General features: G+C 42.8%; 2 protein-coding genes across 3 annotated transcripts in view; both read left to right on the top strand.

The window, feature by feature from the left end:
* Positions 1 to 19,427, top strand: part of LOC122612097 (neogenin) — a 34,476-nt gene that overhangs the window by 5,798 nt on the left and 9,251 nt on the right. The window lies entirely within an intron of this gene.
* On the top strand, positions 10,902 to 11,499 carry LOC122612421. Its single transcript, XM_043786028.1, has 2 exons — positions 10,902 to 11,295; positions 11,336 to 11,499. The coding sequence occupies exons 1-2, from the start codon at positions 10,902 to 10,904 to the stop codon at positions 11,497 to 11,499; spliced, it is 558 nt and encodes a 185-aa protein (XP_043641963.1).

Here is a 19,427-nt window from a genome sequence, read left to right as displayed (position 1 = left end):
CGTCGTTGTCGAAGTCGTGTGGTTGCAGTTTCAGTTTTGGTGGTGGAGAGTGGTACAGTGGGTGGGATTTCGAGATCCGAAGATTTCTAAAACTGGGTGTGTGATTTACCAGATATCTTTCCAGCAACTGTTTATTTTATGAGTTCACCAATTCACACTTTATTCGCCACTCAATATTCTTGGAAGTTTTGGGTACTTTTTGCTATTTAATAGAATGTTATTTGTTCATGCCATTTGTTTTACTTATTTGGGTAGTTTGTAAGCAATTTCCGAGATAATTAAATGAAGTCATAGTGTTTTATTTTCACGCACACACTTACGGTGCGAATCGTCACTACGTGGATTGCCTTTTAGGGGGGATTAAATATATAGCGCCCTTTTAAATTGCACTTCAAAATATAGTTGCCAGCTTAAGTTTTTGCCCCACTGTGGTGGCTTTAAGCCACAATCCGCTTTTGCCTCTGCTCTTGCCAGCTGTGTGTGATCTTATCTGAAACCTTGTCCGCGTTCGCGCAACTTAAGTAGGTACTAAGTGCTGCATATATCATAGATGGCCATGCCCATGCCCATGCCCGTGCCCAGGCCCAATCCCAATCCCCGCCTCTTGCAGCCCGTCCTCCTGCATTCCCATCCAGATGTTGAACCCCAAGACCGGACTTTTCTGTTCTTTGAACCGATGGCAAACGCTGGTTTGGATGTAGTGTGCTGTGCGGCTTATGACGTGCCACGTCCATGTGTGGACTCGGCTGATTAATGGCAATTATCCGCCGCACAGTTTCTATTCCTATTTCCACATTCTGCGGCATGGATTGGATTGAGCTGTCAATGGAGCCAAGCGAATGGCGGGGCACATCTGCCATTAAATCCTGTGAAATGCAGCCAAGCGACGATGGTTTCAGCTCTGTGGCCATTAGGTAAGCGACTTTATGGAGGACTTGCGTACACTTGACGAGCGAGTGGAGCCTAATACCCAAAAACACCAACTGCAACAACAGATACATAGTTGTTATCCGTGGCTTTTAAGATTTAGCTTCAGAAGTGGCAAACACTTGACTCGCGAAAGTTGTGGCAGGAAGTCTTGTTCTGAGACACTGTTTTCCCTCCGCTTTTCTAAATTTAGGTCTAGTTTTCTGAGTGCGAAACTATCCTTGAGCTGAGTTGAAGCCATTGTCTGTGCTTGGCTCTTGTTCTCGTGTCGCAGACAATGGCAGATGCAAATATGCAAATCTTGTAATGAGGTGGTAAAATACCAGTTCTCTCGCTCCGTCTCCCTCGTGCGGTTGTGTCCCGTTCTACCCATAAAACAGTTGCGTCCAAATTAATATTACTAATAAACTACTTAAAAAATGTAATATAAGTAGCTAATAACTTGAGCATTGCTAGAGGCATTTCCAAATGAACTATCAGATTTACACAAAATTGATTACTTCATGATATATGCTTTGACTAAGACATACTGACTTTATGCTTGAAGTACCTATACTTTTACCTTAAAAACAGATATCAAAGTGTAAATGTATTTCCATCACCAAAGTGTCACAATTACACACTAAATTGCTGTCACTTCCACAAAGTTACACGTCTTGATGCTATTATTCTGACCGCAATTGTGTTATGTATATGGCTGCTGGCAATGACACAAATTGCTTTTGTCTGCTCACAATTTGCATTTGCCAGAGTTCCGTAGTTTCGGTGGGGATGATGGCACCTACACCTACTCCTAATTGAATGTCGAGCATAAAATTATGTCAGCTGTCGTGAGGGTGAAGAGGGGGAGGGGAGGAGGAAGACCCTCTTCAGTATTCTCCACAATGATGATGGAGATAATGACGATAATGTTGACTATAGTTATAGGGCGCAGTATGTGGGCGTTCGGATCACTTTACAACTAGAAAATTAGAAAACTGACAGCGAAGAGCATTTATCTAATTAAGTTGTCTGTGCGCGCAGAGCCATAAAGTTCTTGGAACTTGGCCCACTCACCGCTGCATAGTTTGGCCTCTAAGCCGATTTTACTTTCGCCGAACAAATGAGCTTTTGTGTTGCCTGCGACACTTTACTGATGTTTCACACTCCTGGGGCTGTGGGCTGCAGGTAAGCGCCAGGGCCCGCTAAAAAAATAAAGAGGCAAAACTTTTTCGCCAACCTGACAAGCGTGAAATTGCCGGCAGAATTGGGGAAATGGGTGGAAGGGCGGCTGGGAGGACCCGCACTTGAACTTTTGTGCCGAGTGTTTGACATGACAACAGGCAAGTAGATAACTGCAAGAAGAAGCTGGAGCAACTGGAGAAGCCCCCAGCACCGCAGAGCAAAGAGGTTGGAAATCGTGGTATAGTCGGTACCAGGAAGGGAAGTGTAGGAATGGGATGGGAACTTCGAAGCTCGCGGGACAAATGGGCAAGCCAAGTGACGGAAGTCACGTAGACAGGAATAGAGAGGGAAGTACGGACGTACATACGTACGGGCTGAGCTGGATGGAAAGCATGTGGAGCTGCCAAAACGTGATTGATGAGACGAGATCCGAAAGAGAATAGCCAGAAACCAGCCGACGAAATGGAAGAAGTGTTGCATAGGGCTTTCACAGCTACGATTTCTTAATACCCCGTATAGTCGGGAAACCAAAGTTGAAACTGCCAGCTACTTATGAGGCTTATCTCTAACATGATATCTATAAACTATACTTACCCAACCTAAACCTAAACTTAATGATATTAAGTAAACATTCATTGATGGAAATGTGCACTTTGTTCCCTGTGTAAGCCAATACTTTATACCCTTTCAACTAGATGGTAGGTATTCCCTCGGCAGAACAGAACAGAACAACCACATCAAATGCGTTTAATTATGCTTGGGGAGGCGGAACGTTGAACGTCACTCAGCAGAGCTCTGTTTATTTTTCATGCAAACACCGTCGTTGTCACTAGAGACATGCAAATTGTTACGGATTCGACTACCACGAGTATTGCCCATTTGGTTTTTCGGTAGCCAACTTACCTACGACATCTGCCATCTGCCAAATGCATGGAAATGTATGTACATGCAATTATTGATGTCAATCAAATCATTTATATAGAGATCGGGATCGGTCACGCTCCTCGAGAACGTGGAATGAATATCAATTTAAGGCGAGGAGACGCACCATCATCGTGGCTTGTTGACACGCACAAATATTTTTGTCCAAATCTCTACCTCACCCCGAATCTGTGGCATTAGTCGTGGGTAAATATTGTCTTACAAATATTTTCCTTGACACCCAGTCGCATGTGAGTGCGTGTGTGTGTGTGCCCATCCATCTCCAAACCTCCCTAACACCCAACCTTCAGGTAACTGAGTTGGGGTTCTGACTTTTCTGGGGCCTCTGATTCGCCCGCAAATATTTACCACATTATCATATCTAAATATGTTTGTAACTGATTCCTAAACAAACTTATTTGAGATATTCGACTGGCAATTTGCCCTTCGAAAGGCAAACCCTTCGAAAGGCGAGCCTCTCCCGAAAGCCAATGAACCGCAACATAAATCACCATTAAGCAAGAAATAAACAAAACTGCAATCGAGTGCAGACCGAAAAGCGACTTAATTGCACTTGGAGGTTTCCCTCATTTTCCAGAGGGGGTTCAATAAACCTCGCGCCGTATGTTTGCCTTATTGATTGCCTTATCACCATCCAACCAACTTGCAACTTGGAACTTGGAATCGGATCGGATCGGCTGGGATCGGCTTGGAATCGAAATCGACTGGGACGACGCGACGTTGCGCTAGATTTCCCATTTCCATTTATCAGCTCATACGTACGTACGTATGTACATACATATATGGAGGAAAAGTGCGGGGGGGAAAACCGCAGACGTCGGCGATCTATAGATAACTTTTCGGGGGTCAATTCCGATTCGAACTTGGAGTCGTGGCTGCGACCTGCGTGCTGTCATAAATAAATATGTGTACGTACATGGTGCGTTTGTGTTGAGCATGAAAAATTTATTGTTCAGTGTGTTTCTTGTTTTTATTTCGGTTTTCGGTTATGTCTTATATTTTTTTCTCCGACAGACAATCCAGACAATCGTATCAGCGTTTACCAATTGGATATGCAATGCATCCCAGAAACGCTTTCTATTTATGAAAGTTACCAGTTGGCCGGGCCAAATTGCTTTCGTGGCCAGGCAACTCCAGCAGCTTTGGGTTATAAGTTCAACTGTTCTCTGCCGCCTAATTTATAAACGAGATAACGATTTCCCCCAGACTTAGACCAATCAATATTAATTAAGTCTTGGGGTTTGTTTACAGCATAAATCATGCCGCTTGCGGTTGCAAAATGGGAGTACGAAAATGATGACCAGTGATGGTCATAATGTACTCTGAATGTACCTATCTGTTAGCAGAGGCGAACTTAATGAAGATCAATTAACTGAGTAATTTACGCTGCATTACATCATCTTGAAAGTGTTTTGAAATCTCACGAAACTGTAGCTCGGATGATGAAATGCGCTTTTGAACTATTTATAAGAAGAGAATTGTACAAGATAGATTCTTTGGTCCTTTCGTGGCACCAAACGGTGATCATCTCTATGGCCAGCTATGAATTGGAAATAAAGTCTAAACTGCTTTTGCGAAATGTATAAGCACTCGTATCTTACGGATTAATGCCCAGGGTTGTCGGTGAATGGCGTAAGGGATTCAGGGAGATACAAAGGCTGCCACTTGTCCAAACACATTCATTGATTTACCCAGCAGCACTCGACCTGTGCCCAATGTCCAGTGTCCCAGTGTCCAGTTTCCAGTTTGCCCCGGCCATTCGCAACATATTTGCATATGAGTTGCCAAAAACATTCATTGGACAGGATGGGAGCGTGGTGGAGTGGTGAGGTGGTGGATTGGTGGCGACCAGGCAGCCCCGTAGGGGTTTTCCTATCTAATGCGGTCAGTGCAGCGCCATGCCATCGTGGGCAGGGCACCAGATACTGTTGTCCAGTTTTGCAAGAGCGAGTACAACAGCAACAGCAACAGCAACTGCGTGTGTGGGCGCCAATTGCTGCCAGGCCATAAAGCCCAATCCGGGCGAATGGCTCTGGAGAATTAAATGCGAAATTGTAAAATGTATCTCTGGCCGGAGTGCAATGAGCTGCCACTTGAACTTAACCCGATGAGGAACCGCAGCTGAATCTCGGAGTGGGAAATCGGAGAAGGATTGGCGGCTTGGGATGGGGATTGTGGATTGGGGGTGCGCACAGACACATAATTCATATGTTCGAGGCATTTATCGATTTTTCCTCCCTCATTCCAGTGGCATTTTCACCCATCACCCACCACCACCACCTCCCCTCCTCGGCCCGTTCTCAGCTGTTGGTAGTTGGTAGTGTGTTGGCCCAGTCCACCAGAGAGCATCCCTCTTAACGCACAATATTTTTTCGATTTTGCAACAGACGCTTGCCACACAGAGATGGCATTCCCGCCAACCATCCATCCATCCTCCCGCACCCTCGTTCTGTGGCACTTCTCTGGCACCCGGCTCATCCCCTGTCCTTCATCCAGATCCCCAACCCTCGGCACAAGTTGTGAGCATCGTCATCGTCATCTAACGCGGCTCTCAACAGCTTCACTTTATTATATATGTATATCCCATAGTGTATTCCGTGCACAAGAACATATTTCTGGCGATTTGGGCAGGAAAAACTAATTCATCTATTTGAAAATAATGTATTACGCTGATAAAAGTCTTATTGGTTTGAAATCCACTGTTTTCTAGATGGGATAGATATAATAATAAAAAGTGTTTAACGGGTTGAACGGAAGATTACTTAAATGTTGCCTTCCTAAAAAATAGATTCCAGTCTTCCAAGACTTATGATACTTTCCTCTTATTGATTGCCTAACCTTAAACTTACTTCAATAAAAATAAGAAAAATGAATGGAATAATAACATTAACGCAATGAATCGCTGTGCTCCCAAACATAAATTGATGGGTTATTAGACGCCTCTAGTATGTATGCTCATTTCTTCCGTATGGATGTAGCTTGAACAAAACCATATGGCTTAATGGCTATTTTCTCCCAGTGCATTCGTTGTCGCTGGATCTGTTGTTTGTTTGACTCTCTGCGGTTGCCCAACGCAGAAATGTTGTTTTGACGGGGCCAAACGCCGAGACATCGGGAGAAGTGGCAGAGGGTCTGGGAGTGGAGTGAGTGGGTTTTCCGGGTGTGGTGGGGTGGTGGGGCGCATTGGGCTGAAGTTGAGCTAAAATAAAATGCCATAAAATTCTGAAGCGGGGACCCGGGACAGAAGTCAAATGGCAAGTGCTTTCGGTTTTTCCTGCTCCTGTTCCTGCCGCTTTTCCTGCTCATCTTTTCGCTGAATGCTGATGATTCATAATGGGCGCACTATGCGTAGTGGGGAAATTCGCTGGGCATATTTAAATGCAGAGAGCCACACAATATTTAGACAGTTAAATGTGATTTAAACGCTGTCAGCTGAACAAAAATCGCACTTATCGCAAATGCTTTATACACCTTTATGGCCACTCGATTTGTACTTAACAGACAAGAGTTATGCCTTTTCCCCTTTTCTTTTGTTTTAGGGTCGACCCCGGTCGTAAATAATAATGTCAAAGTCAGATGATTTACGCTGCTTTGATGGCATTTTTCATTTTCATAATTTGTTGCCAACTGGAGCGCACAAATATCTGGCTCTGTCTTATCAAAAACTCCCCCGTTTTTTGTGTGGGTGCTTGGGCCAAAACAAAGTGGGGGAAAGGAAATATTTGTAAAACTTTTATGCCCTTAAAATTAAGTTAGCCAAAGTGTGTGTCTGCTCGGAGGTGTGAACGCACTCAGGTTGAATTATGGGCTGCTTAAAACTTGCTTTATTTGAAAAACTACAAAACTCATTATTCATTAATTGGATTTCTCTTCCTTCTTCTTCTCCATTCTCGTTTGCAGGTGAGTGCACAAAGCAACGAAAATGAATTTAATAATGAGAAAATTATGATGATAAATGGGCAAACAACATTTTCTCACCCGCTCACGTAAGTTTCAAATGGAGAAATTCTAATGAAAGAAAAGTTGTGCGTTCAATATTCTTATTTTAAGTTTTTATGGCTTTCGAGTGAATTCTTTGCATGTCTCAATTCCAATAAAATGGAACATTTAAACGAAAACATAAAATCCAATCAAAATCATGAAAAATAGCGTTATTCAATCGAACGATAAATAACAAAGCGGTTGACAGATACTTATTTCGAATTCGGGTTGCATCAAATATAAATCAACAAAATGTAATCTCCTGTTTTTGTGAAATATTCCGCCCCACTTTGCGCCCCTTCATTTGCATTTGCCAATTTAAATTTGCATTTCGGTTAGCTAAACTTTAAAAATGGTGCCTTTAGCGCGATTATGCCCCACTAAGTATGCACTTGTTATTGCGGTTGGCTGTCATTATCCCCGATAAAATTATGCGACACATAAATCGACGTCAAGTGCAATTAACACTTTCTGAAATTGACATAAATTTGATCAAATCGAAATGAAACCCGTTTCATTTGTGGCGTACGTTTTTCGATAGGATTTCGCCGCTGGCTGTTATTATTGTTATTGTTGTACACGCTTATTTATGAAGCTCATATCGTTAGGCGAAAAATTCAATTAACAGCCTAAACGTGGGCAGGCGCCACTGCCAGTCGACCAATTCGTGCGTGGGATGCAACTGCAAATGCCACTGCAACTGCAACCCAAAATTTGCAACTGCATTTTCCAGCTGCCCCAGACGAGTTGCATAATCCCAGTGAACCAAGCCCACTTGCACTGATATGCAAACTAAAAAAGAAAAAATAGCTTTGATTATGATGGTAACTCAACTCTCTCTTTTGCCTGACAGGCTTTTCAGTCCAAATTATTATTCGCAAACTACAGTCGAACCTCTTTTTGAAGATACATACATGTTAGATAGCTGTATCATTCACTAAATGTCATTCTTGTCAAGGTTGTGCACTAGCTGATGAAATATTTATCTGAATGTCTGAATGGTCTGAGTTATTGATGTCTACCTGTTGGTCGAAAATTAGGGAAATGTCGCTTCAAATTAGAGCTGTCAACTTTGGCATAAGATAAATTGAAATGCTTTCAAATCGCTCACATTTCACTTAAATCACGGCAGATAAGTTGGATAGCCAAGCAGCTGTATTTTCTGACTCAGACAGTGGAAAATAAATTCAATGCCAGACGCCAGCACCCTATTTACATACTCGTACATAGTAGATGCCTCAACAAACCCATTTGAGTCCCAGACCACGTACTTGGCGCGTTGTTCCTGCCGCTGCTGCTTCCTTTATTTCCATCCAACGTAAGTTGCCAATATTAAACGCTTCGATGGATTTTATGGAGCATAAACAGGAAATTTGAAGAAGAATGTCCAATTTGCCATGGCCAAAAGCGAAACAAAGAAGCGGCGACAAGCCGAAAGAAATAAGAACCCTGGACAAAAGGGAAAAGGGGAAAGAAAGTCTGGCCATGCCCAAGGATTGGCATTTTCTTTTGTCACTTACAGGAAACTCTCCATGGCAAATTGGCATTAGGAAAAGCGAGCTGAAATACCAGAAGGCGGAAAACTGTTGAAATTACTCCTCCTTTCTCCAATGTCCAGCTGTCCAACTGTCCAGCTGTCCTATTCTCCCATCCACAGTCATTGTGCTGTGTGCGGTCGCTGCAGAAACCATAAAACATTAATTTCAATTGGAACTGCTGCCGAAGGAGGGATAGGTTGGGAATGGATACGATGGGTTGGATAGGCATAGGATAGGATCCATCCCATCGGCCATCCCGCACACATGTAACCCGAGTGGCAAATGAACTGCAATGCCAGAGTTTATGTTCACGCACAGCAGAGGTCAATGTCATATATACGACTAAATGTATCTGATTTGAGGTGTGGTTTTGAGTAACATTTCTTATTATAAGTGCTTTATAAAATAATTTACTGAATAATCATTTCTGTCATATAGTAAGTCATTGCAATGAAACTGTTATATCACAAAGTGGGTTTCTAAATATACTGTAACTCATAAATAAAGGGCACAATTTCAAAAACGTAGCTAGTACTTTGACCGCTGCTGTGCATACATAAGCGGGCGGCGGTAATATGAAATTAATTTGTTAGACAACCACCGACAGCATAAACGGTAACCGAAACAACAAAAACCGCCTGGGAAAAGTTGCAGACCGCAGCAGCTGTTGGGAAAAGACAACAAAGACGAACAACAAAAACAGGACGCAGCAGCATATGTTAATTAAAGAAGTGCTCGTTTCCAACTTAGCCAACTCAATCGAGTCGAGTCCAATCCGCTTTCACATTGCATTTTGGCTCTAATCAGAGCAACTGCGGTGACTCGACACAATCTGGGATATGCATTTCGCTGCGCAATGTGTCAAAATCTGTCGGCGGCACTTAACCTGCACATAATTCAGTGTCACGAGGGGCGGACACTATTTCTGAATCATTTTCTAAGTTTTGTGGATATTTTTGGAGAGTGCTTCCGACACCTACAACAACAGCTGCCAACTTCCGCTTGATTTTGATTCAATTGCGGAAATATACATATATATCTACCCTACCTACACACATCTTTAGTTCTTGAGGCAAACTTTCAACTTGACATCCTTGTCAATGGAACTGGGGACGTGGACAAACCGAAGTTGATTCCCAGGCAGGTCCCCCAGGAATGGACATCTGTTCTCTGGGACATCTGTCGGTGTTTTCCCCGACTTTCTTGGGGGCGTGGCATCTTCGATGTGCGCTAAAGACCTATTCAAAACATGCCCAAGCGATTGTAAAATGCTAATAATAATTGGGAAAACTCGCCACTACAAAGTATCGCCGGGTACTTCCTGTAGGAGGAGGTAGCGCATATGCTTTCGATAAATCATAAATTTATATTCTCCGCTCTTTGACACTACGATTTATACCCGATTTTCTGTGGGGAGCGGCCCTCAGTATTTCTTTCTTTTTTTTACGCATACGCATTCGAGAAAACTTCAAACGCGGGGCAGGAAAATGTGTGCCGCATCCGACTGTGAAATCCATGGATCAATTTGAAAGTTTAACAACTGGCCATTAGCACTGGGGCGAACTATTTCTCATTTCCATCGTTCTCATTTCGCTGTGAGCCCATAAAATATGAAACACGAAATGAAATCCATATTTTTACTGCCAGGGGATTATGGTTTGTCAAAGCGCAGCGATGCATAAGTTCATAGAGCAGACTAGAAACGGAAAACAGGCAAAAAAAAAGGAAAATATAGGGATATTTACACAAACTACTGTGGCACACGTGCCCTAAGGAGAACTACCCTTTAAAAGGGAAATTGGCATAGGGCCCGGATCATTATGAGTCTCGGAAAATGCATTTTAATCCGTCGCCCGGCAATCCCATCAGTGAATCACCCTCTCGCGACTGGGAAACTGATTTTCCCCTTGGAACTGAAACAATATATCCAAATCGGGATGAATAGCAAAATCCAGACATTTCGTAATAAAGCCAATTTCATGCACGAATGTTGATAGAGATCTTGATAGATTGAGTAAGATGACCTTTTGTAAGGGGAATATTTTTCAATTTTCATTTCATTATATAAACTCTCATTCAATGTGTTGAAGCCCATATAATAATATTCCTTGCATATAATTTATGATTATAATTAAAATGTAGTGCCAAAAATGTTTTAAACAAACGAATAATCCAGTTGAAAAACCACTTACCATGAGCGTGAAGAGATTTTACACTACGATAACTTAAATGACAGACAAGAATTACATTCAAATCAGAAACAAATTAGAAAACAATTTAGCATGAGTTCATAACAAATGTATTGTTACGCAAAACAAGTAGGTGGTGAGTAATGCCAAATATTCAGTCATGAGGTTTACAACGTTCACAGTGTTTTGCACTATATTATTGACTTTGGAGCTCCGCGTAGAAAGCATTACCCGCCATACAAACGTCAAGTGTGAAGTATTGGACCAGTCCTTCGTAGAGTTCCCTGTTTGTAATCTCAAAGTTTTGGGTCGCGGCATAATCGCAGAGAACGTGTACATCAAAATCTTGAAGCTTCCTGTTCAAAAGATCTCTGTGAACTTTGGTGTCTATAAGAAGTTGTCGGGTTACCATCCGTTTCTGTTCAACGTCACTATTGATTTATGTCACTATATGAAACATCCCAATCCTATGAATATTGTCCATTACTTTCACACCGCTGTGAAGCCCTATAGTAATTTCAATCATTCTTGTCCCTATAACGTAAGTTGTAATCGTATTTATTCTATCATCCTGTATTATTCTGTACTTTTGATAGCATGATATAGTTGTGAAGGACTTTGTCTTGACCGATCAAATGTTCGCGAAAATTCCCCTTCCAATGGGAAGCTACATGTTTAGCATTAAAATGGCCACCGACGATGTGTGGAGAGCGCGCCTTAATACGTATTTCGACGTCAATGTGGACAATCAGAATTAAATTAAATAAAAAATTAGATTCTATAAAAGCTTCAATTATTTGTTTGTTTTCAGCTAGAGAGAAATCGACTTAAGTCGAGCAATGGAAATAGCATAAGTTGATAAAACAAATGCTTTGCGAAAACATTGTACAAAAGATAAGAATTTAATTCCTCACACCACAAACCAAATATATTTAGATGAAAATTCGTTTTAAGGGGTGAAAAGTTTGTTTTTCGCCTTGGCAAACTGCAAACGATTTTTCTAAAACGTTCGGACAGCTCGAGGCAACCGAAGTGCGTAGTTACACTGTTGAACACGTACTAGTTTCAAGCATTAGAAAGCTAAAAAGTTTGGTAGCTTGGATAAGAATGTTTCATTAATACAGTTGGTAACACTAGAGTCAAAAGTGTGACCTTGCTGTCAGCTTAGAGTTCTTTATTCAGAACGATGACTTAATGGTTTAAAACGAATTATATTTTTACATTCCTGCAAATTTGTTTGAGGTTTAAGTGCTACTTAGTTCAGTTCTTATGGAGCTGTAGTAATTCTCAGATTTTTGTTAGCTGACAAATATTACGACCACCTGGTTGATGAGTGTTACTTTCTTATTGTCTGTCGGCTAACATTTACAATTTCATAATGCAAAAGTTTTTGCTGCGCAACAAGGAACGTCCCCGCAACATCGCTGGATGCCAAAGGACAAAGAAAAGGCAACGCCGGCAGCGGAAAAGCGCTTAACTTAGCCCAGCTTAGCGACTTGCCACGGGCGGGGAAAATGCCGGAGAAAATGTGGGAGTCAGTGGGGGAAAAGCGGGTCCCAGCATGTGGCCAAAGTCATTTGCCAGAGCAAGTGAAAAATGCCGCTCAGAAACCAATGAACTCTAGGTTCTCTGGCTCGCTGGCTGGCTGGGTGTGTGGGAGTATATGGGCTTTATTTTTTTGTGTGCAGGCTGTTGAGCGGAAGACGTAAGGCGGCCATTTTGTTAGACAACAACAGTTAGGGCGGCCATTTTGCAAATGGCAGCAACAGGAAGAAGTCGAGGCCCCCGCCCCCGAAATGCCCCCACGTCATGTGTCAAATTAAAGGCAAATGAAATGATATACGAGTGTGTATGCGCCAGAGGAAATTTCCCAGGTGGCCACCGCCCCGAAAACCATTTGATTGCTGCAATTAAATGTGCCAGCAAAATGGAATGGATGAGCTGACCGAGCAAACGAAGGAAACGGAGCAGCCCAGCCGCTCCCAAGATTACCCATTTCTGTGCGGCCTTTTGCGATGGTCATGCAAAAAACTCGTTTGTCCTCGCATAATTGAACATTCGCCCAGTTAGATGGCGAGTAAAATTCAATTTCGGCTCCGTTTGCCCAGCAATCAAGCAACTCTTTTATGCGCTGACTCTTGCCTCAGCCCTAAATAAACACCACACACATCGTCGGACCTCCGACGGTGTACAGTGCAACTTCGTTTCAGTCAAATCTCATAACATTACATAGCTACAAGTCTTCTTTCATTAATTAGAAGAGGTATTTAAAGCATTTAGCTAATGAACTACGCTTGAAGTGAAATGCGCCTATTATAACTATAAATGGATTGAAAAACCCATCCTACTTTTATCTAGGGTTATCTAAGGTTCAGTTTACTTAGGCTCCACTGTATGTGGCGCGTGCCTGGGCCAAGTTATTGACCGATAGTTGTGCCTGCTAACTGGCGACGCTCCGACCGGACAGTCGTCGTAGTCGCAGTCGCAGTCGTCGTCGGTTGCCTTAATTAAAACATCACATATACACTCGTATAGGGAGGAGTATGTAGAAGCAACATATAGGCAGCCATTCGTGGGGACAACTTGAGACGTGGTCAAACCTCTGGGTAAGCCGCTTAAGTTGCCCTTTCCTTGCGGCTGCCACGTTTCGTCAGTATGCTAAAGCCCCCTGATCCGACCTTTTCCCTTGGCGGCAATCTTATCACGGCCGATCGGCGCTGAATGCCTGGAAATTGATTTATAATTTCCAATGGCAGTCCGCGCTCTTTGACACACATCGATAACGAAGCAGAGTTATCAATACACAGCTTTTGTACCGCTTTTGTAGCTACCCGAGTGCTGTCTGCTGTGTGCTGTGTGGTCTCTATAGCTATGCTATATCATATCTTATCGGGGATGTAATCGAACACCGTTTATCGATTCCATGTAACTGGGTGGTTGGGGAAGTCGTTAACATATAGGAATCGAGGTTATGCTGCCCATACATATTACATTTATTTCCAATTAATTTTATGTATGTGTATCAATTACTAATTGGTTTGTATTTCGCTCTTCTCCTTACAGGTACGCAATCAAACGACATATGCTTTCGACCTGGAATAACTTCTCCAAATAGTCATATATATACATAGTTTCAAGTTTGCCACTTATGTGGGAATAACTCTTTGAAGACCAGGAAACCTTAGGTTTATTGCTGTGGAAAGCTAAGTTAATCTGCCAGTCGAGTGAACTTGATCCTGCTAGTTAAACACATACATTTTCCAAACGATTTTCCATTTAATCTCCACTCGACAGCTGCTGCAACGCTATCATCACCATCATCATCATCGCCATCAGAGAAGAAGGGATCCATTGAGGCACGAACTCATTGAATCTGACGCGTCATAAACTGCTGAAGGCTTAACTCTGTACTCTCCATTCAATGAATTTCCTTTTGTTGTAGTCGGTGCTGTGGAAAAACTCGCAGGTTAGGGAAAACAAAAGGCCGCGCTGAAAGGAAAATGAGATGGGAAAATGGGAGAGAGATGGAAAGATCTCAATAAGCTGCTGCACATTGATTGAAATCGAAGACGGTAACGAGTAAACGTCGAGTGACACAACCTGAATTCCATGATGGCCATAATGATGATGACGATGCTATAACTCCCAGCAGCATTTAAGACGAAATGCATTTGAAAGCCATTTTGCGAATGGCACTCGTACTTCACAAGTCGACTTTGGCTAGTTACACACAGTCGAGAACAACAAAAGCAACAGTAGAAACTGAATAAAACATGAAGTTTTGAGGGGTAGCGAAGATGGGTGAGATGACTGAAACTGCATTCCAGGAAATGCCTCCAGAAGTCTGCGTGCCTACCTCTTGGCTTGATAAAACTTTAATTAACTTGAGGAATGAATCGAGATGCAGCGAACGGTTCCTTGTTTGCCCTCCAAAGTAAACAAAAGTCAAGCCAAGATTTTGCTTGCCAAACGCTGGAAAAAAGTCCGCGTTTATTACTTGGCTTAAGCATTATTATAGCCAGCAGCGAATTAGCTGCAGACTCTGGGAAAGCCGGGAGAAGGCATATTTCTTGGGCATCTGCAACAGAGTTGCTGTCATCGTCACTGGTTTTTGGTTTTTGTGTGCAGAGCAAGTCTTTTGTGAGGAGGCTTTCACAGCCTGCGGCAGTTCTGGCTGCCAAGGAGCGGGAACAATAAGGAATAGTTTATTTTTAATGCCACCATATCTAGCCATCTACATATCCTAGTTTGTGGCGGCGCTTCACACGCAGTGTAGGAAAAAATGCGAGCCTGAAAGCAAAAGAAGTCTCTTCTGCATAATAAAATTTGTTGTTCCGAAATGAAGTGGCACAAGCCCTTAGATGATTATCGGATTGCTGCAGACAGCTTTATGGCATGCACACATATACTGTGGATGTAATTTGAGTACTTCATTTCCAGGACAAAAGGAGCAAATCTGCTGTCTGTTCCTTTCGTTTCTATAGTTTTGCGCAGAATTTCAGGGGCACAAGAAAAAAAAGAGAAGGTGGGAATCTTTTGTGTGTGCGGCATGTTTACAACCTCAGAGGGAAAGAAACTACTCTACTCCAGGCCCAGAGCTCTATGTTTTATTTACAGATGGAGGAGTTGGGCTCTCAGGGGCCATGGAATGGGTTGGGCTCACACTGCAAGCCCATAAATTAGCAGCCAAACCGCAATAGCTCAATGACAAAGCGCACAGAGACATAGAGTCGGAGGAGAATGGTGGGGATAAATTGGGGTTGGACTTGCATAAATCCTGAAATCCTGCTCGCCCCATTGCCATTAGGTGTTTGATGGCTGCTTGTAATTAGCATAATTGAAATGTAGCCACAGAAACCGGGTTGGGGTGCAAAAGTAAAGTCATCAATTTGATTGCCTTTTGCCTGGCCATTGAACTGAAAGGGCATGAAATGTCAAGCGCCATGCAGATAAAAAATGGAATCAAAATCAAAGCTGCTCTGCTCTGGCCCCACTCCATTGAAAATCTCCATTGATGTTTTCACTTGATGCGACAATTTCCATGAACCTGCCCAGACAGACCAGTCTAAATTTAGACCCATCTAATGGGCAACGTGGTCGGTGGTGGGTGGGTGGCTACAGCCATACAGGCGGTTGGTAGTGCCACGCCCCAAGCCAAATTGGAGCAGAAACTGGGGGATGTTTCGGTATTCGGTGGCTCGGAGGTGGGGAGGGGCCTTCCAACGCAGAGCCTAATGGCCGAGCAGACGTTTATAATTATATTTGTGCAGCTTTTCGGACCTACAACGGTGTTGGTGTTGGTGCTGGTGCCTGGGTGCCTGGGAAACAGGATTCAGGATTCAGGATGCGGCATTGGTGGCATTGCGGCTTTGACTTTGTCCTGCAGCTTTTGCATTTGAATCGCTGTTGCTGTCGCTCTTCAAAGTCACGGCCCACGTTTTTCATCTATCTGTCTGTCTCTCTGACATTATTTTATTTCTTGTTTTACACACTGCCACTCAACATAAAAGGTTTCCAGCCACTGGGCGGATTTTCACTTAATTTTTTTCTCTATCCCCCTTTGGTCTTGCCATTTTGTGGCTTAGTTAGTGGGTCGAGTGAAAAGTGTCGCATAAGGTGTTAATCAAAACGAAGAAAGTGACAGTCAATCGAGCAGAAAACTGTGCTTAAGTGCGAATTGGTTTATGATCAAAAGAGAAAATTGTGTGTCTATCCGTACACCTACCAGCAAATGAAAACTTAATTTACAAGTCAATACAATGAAAAGTTTAAGGTATTATAAATTATATCTAAGTGAACGTTCTTGCTATATAGAAATAGTTTCAGATTGATTACAAATAACAAGTTTGAGATCGGGGTGCTTAATATTCAGTCCACTTAGTGGACATTTCGAGATAAATTAAAATTCATTGGATACTCGGGCCAACTGAGACCCTATTCTACCACTTGACCCTTTTAACTAAATCGATTGTATGTGGAAACCTCCCTAACATTCCATCTGATGACTTTTAAAAGCCTGAGGATGCATTATTATTCCGAGTGGTACACACTTTAATCTTCTCCTTCCGCCGCGATCCTCGCTAGCCAATTAAATATTCATCCAATTTGGTTTAATTTTTTGCTTTCGTTTCCCCTGCGCATTTTGCACTTTGGCCAACGTGAGCAATGCGATTTTCTTTCGTTTTTCCTTCGGGGGAACTCCTGCAGCAAACGACCCACCAAGTGGGCCAGGTGAGGGGCAGGAGCAGGAGTTGGGTTGGGTGAAAGGAAGGAGCAACTGCCTCCATGGCGAATTCACACGCACGTGGGTGGAAAAGGGGTCAATGCAGTCGTTGGCGATGCAGTTTCCGTTCGCAGCAATTTTATTTATTTTTCTTCTTCCCTTACTCTTTCCTTTTCGGCCTTTTTTTTCTTCTTGTTTTTTTTTCTGCATACATTTGCGTTTTCCTTCTTATTTTGCAGGCGCATTTCCTTTATTTTTTTTTGGCTTTTGGAGGGGGAACTGGCGTTTGGAGGTGAACCAACCAAACGGAAAATCAACATTGGCAAGCCAATCGATGGCGGACGGATGCCCAGCTCTTCGCCCGAAGTCGATGTTGCTGCTGCTGCTGCAACTGCTGCTGCTGCAGTTGCAGTTGCGACTTTAGGCGCTGCTGCTGTGGCGAGTGCAGCCTGTGGGCCTTTTCGAGTCGCGTGAGCGTGCGATGCGCATTTCGATAGTGGGGCACAAAATGCAAATGCGGCCAACTGCTGCGAAGCTAACAGATTTTAGTTGGCGATTTTCGGCTTAGTGTACCCTGGATTTTCCAAGTGAAGAAAGGGGTATTGTGTTTTTTGGCCATGGTTAGAGCCTTTTTTGGCTAGTAACGAATTCATCAAAGTTCTTCCGTTACCAACTGCTGACTTATGCTATTTCCTTAGTGTTATCGCAAAGGTATTCTTAGTTAATATATTTTTTGCTTCAAGTACTGAACATAGGGTACCTTCTCGTTAGGAGAGGCTGCTGCCTTATCCTGTGTCCCATCTCGTGTGGCTGTGCCCCGGTGAGCCGCGTCATTCGGATACACCCGCCCGCATTTGGCTTATTGGCACATTTAACCCTTAGTTTGCGAGCTGTGCATAAATTTGGCCAGCGATAAGGCGGCCAGTTTGGAGCCTCGGCCTGCCCAATTTAACCTTAAAAGGTGCTACCATTAGCTGGCTCTAATGGCCTCCCATCTGCGCTCCCCTCTGCGATCGTGGTCCGCTGATATGCGAAATTTTTCTCATTTTGTTTGTCTCTTAAAATATTTTCTGCTTTCTGTTTTCTGTTTGCCCGGGGAATCGCCTGACTGGCAAATGGAAATTTCTGGCTAATTGTGCGCCTCTCTTGCGTGTGGCTGCTGGCTCCTGGCTCCTTTTTAGGGAGTTTTCTCCTTTTTTGGCCATATGCTAATTTGATTGGCTGCTCCGCAGGCTCTGCTGTTTGATTGGAAATCATGTGAGTGTACTGAAATTTAAATAGATGTTTTTCCCAGGCGAACAGCGGCCTGTTGCTGCGGTTTCATGTATGTATATTTACCGCTCTGAAGAAAAGGAATTTGTGTCTTAAAAAAGAAAAGCTGTTTAAAATGATACAAACACTAAACAAACATTAAGGAATGATTGTTTCTTAATATATATCGTTGAAAAGTGCAGTTTTCTTTCAGTGCATCTAATTTTTCCTCACCTCGCACAAAACTGTCATGTCTTTCCTGGTCAGGCATTTTTCACTAGTCCAATGTTTACAAAGTCCTCGCCAGCGAACTGCTAATTTTTTATCGACCAACATACTGCAATTTGCATACGGCAAAAGCGAGTTGTGTTTATACTTTATACTTTAAAGGAGCCGGGGGGAAACTGTCGCCATCTAAGCCTGCTCTGCTCCTTCTTTGGGCTTTATCGTCTGTAAACGAAAATCGTAAAATATGCAAATTCATTGGAGCATCATAAATATTCATGTACCGATACCCGCTCCCCTCTTCCCACTCCCTCGCTTTCTGTGGCCACGGATGCGGATCACTTTTCGACTCAAACAGCATCCAGCAAAGTGCATCAAATTCATTTTGAAATTTCAAATTTTTCTCTTTCTCCTTTTTTTGTTGATTGTCGTTAATCTTATGTAAATGCCTGCTGCGTGACTTGTCGAGTTGATTTGGTAGGTCCGGTGCAACAATTAAACTCAATTAAGCCATTTTTCCATCTTCGGACGCGGAGCTCCAATTTTTAAAGTGGAATTTCTAGGAAAACGAACGCACAAATCTGACTGATACATAATTGTTTAATTTGATTCAATGAACGCGTCGCGCGTAATTACGGAAATGGCAAACTCAATTGAAAAGCAAAATTTGTACAAAATGTTTGCTCAATTAAAGCAAATCAACTCTTTTTTCAGCTTTAACTTGCTGCCTTTTCCCCCTTTTTTTTGTTTGTATTTATTTTAATTTGCCCGCCGCAAAAAAGGATTTTCACGATGCAAAAAGCCCGTAAAAACTTTGAGGTGAGGCGTTGAGTTGGGGGTGTATTTCAAATAAGGCAAAAAGGGTTCGTTTCCTGTAGCCGTTTTTTGTTTTGTTACAGCAGACAAAGGCCAACAACAGTTTGACAAAAATGCATAAGGTAAGGTTTACAACAAAATTCTTAATATAGGGAGTGTATTCTGAAATAA

This window comes from Drosophila teissieri, chromosome 2R, assembly GCF_016746235.2.
Source record: "Drosophila teissieri strain GT53w chromosome 2R, Prin_Dtei_1.1, whole genome shotgun sequence".
In the NCBI taxonomy this organism is placed as follows: domain Eukaryota; kingdom Metazoa; phylum Arthropoda; class Insecta; order Diptera; family Drosophilidae; genus Drosophila; species Drosophila teissieri.
This window is presented reverse-complemented; position numbering and strand designations above follow the sequence as displayed.

Excerpts from the sequence above, each read along its gene's own strand:
- LOC122612421 (XM_043786028.1), top strand. The coding sequence starts at position 10,902 with ATGAGGTTTACAACGTTCACAGTGTTTTGCACTATATTATTGACTTTG. Across the intron at positions 11,296-11,335 it reads CTATAACGTAAGTTGTAATC|AGCATGATATAGTTGTGAAG; the intron begins GTATTTATTCTA and ends TGTACTTTTGAT.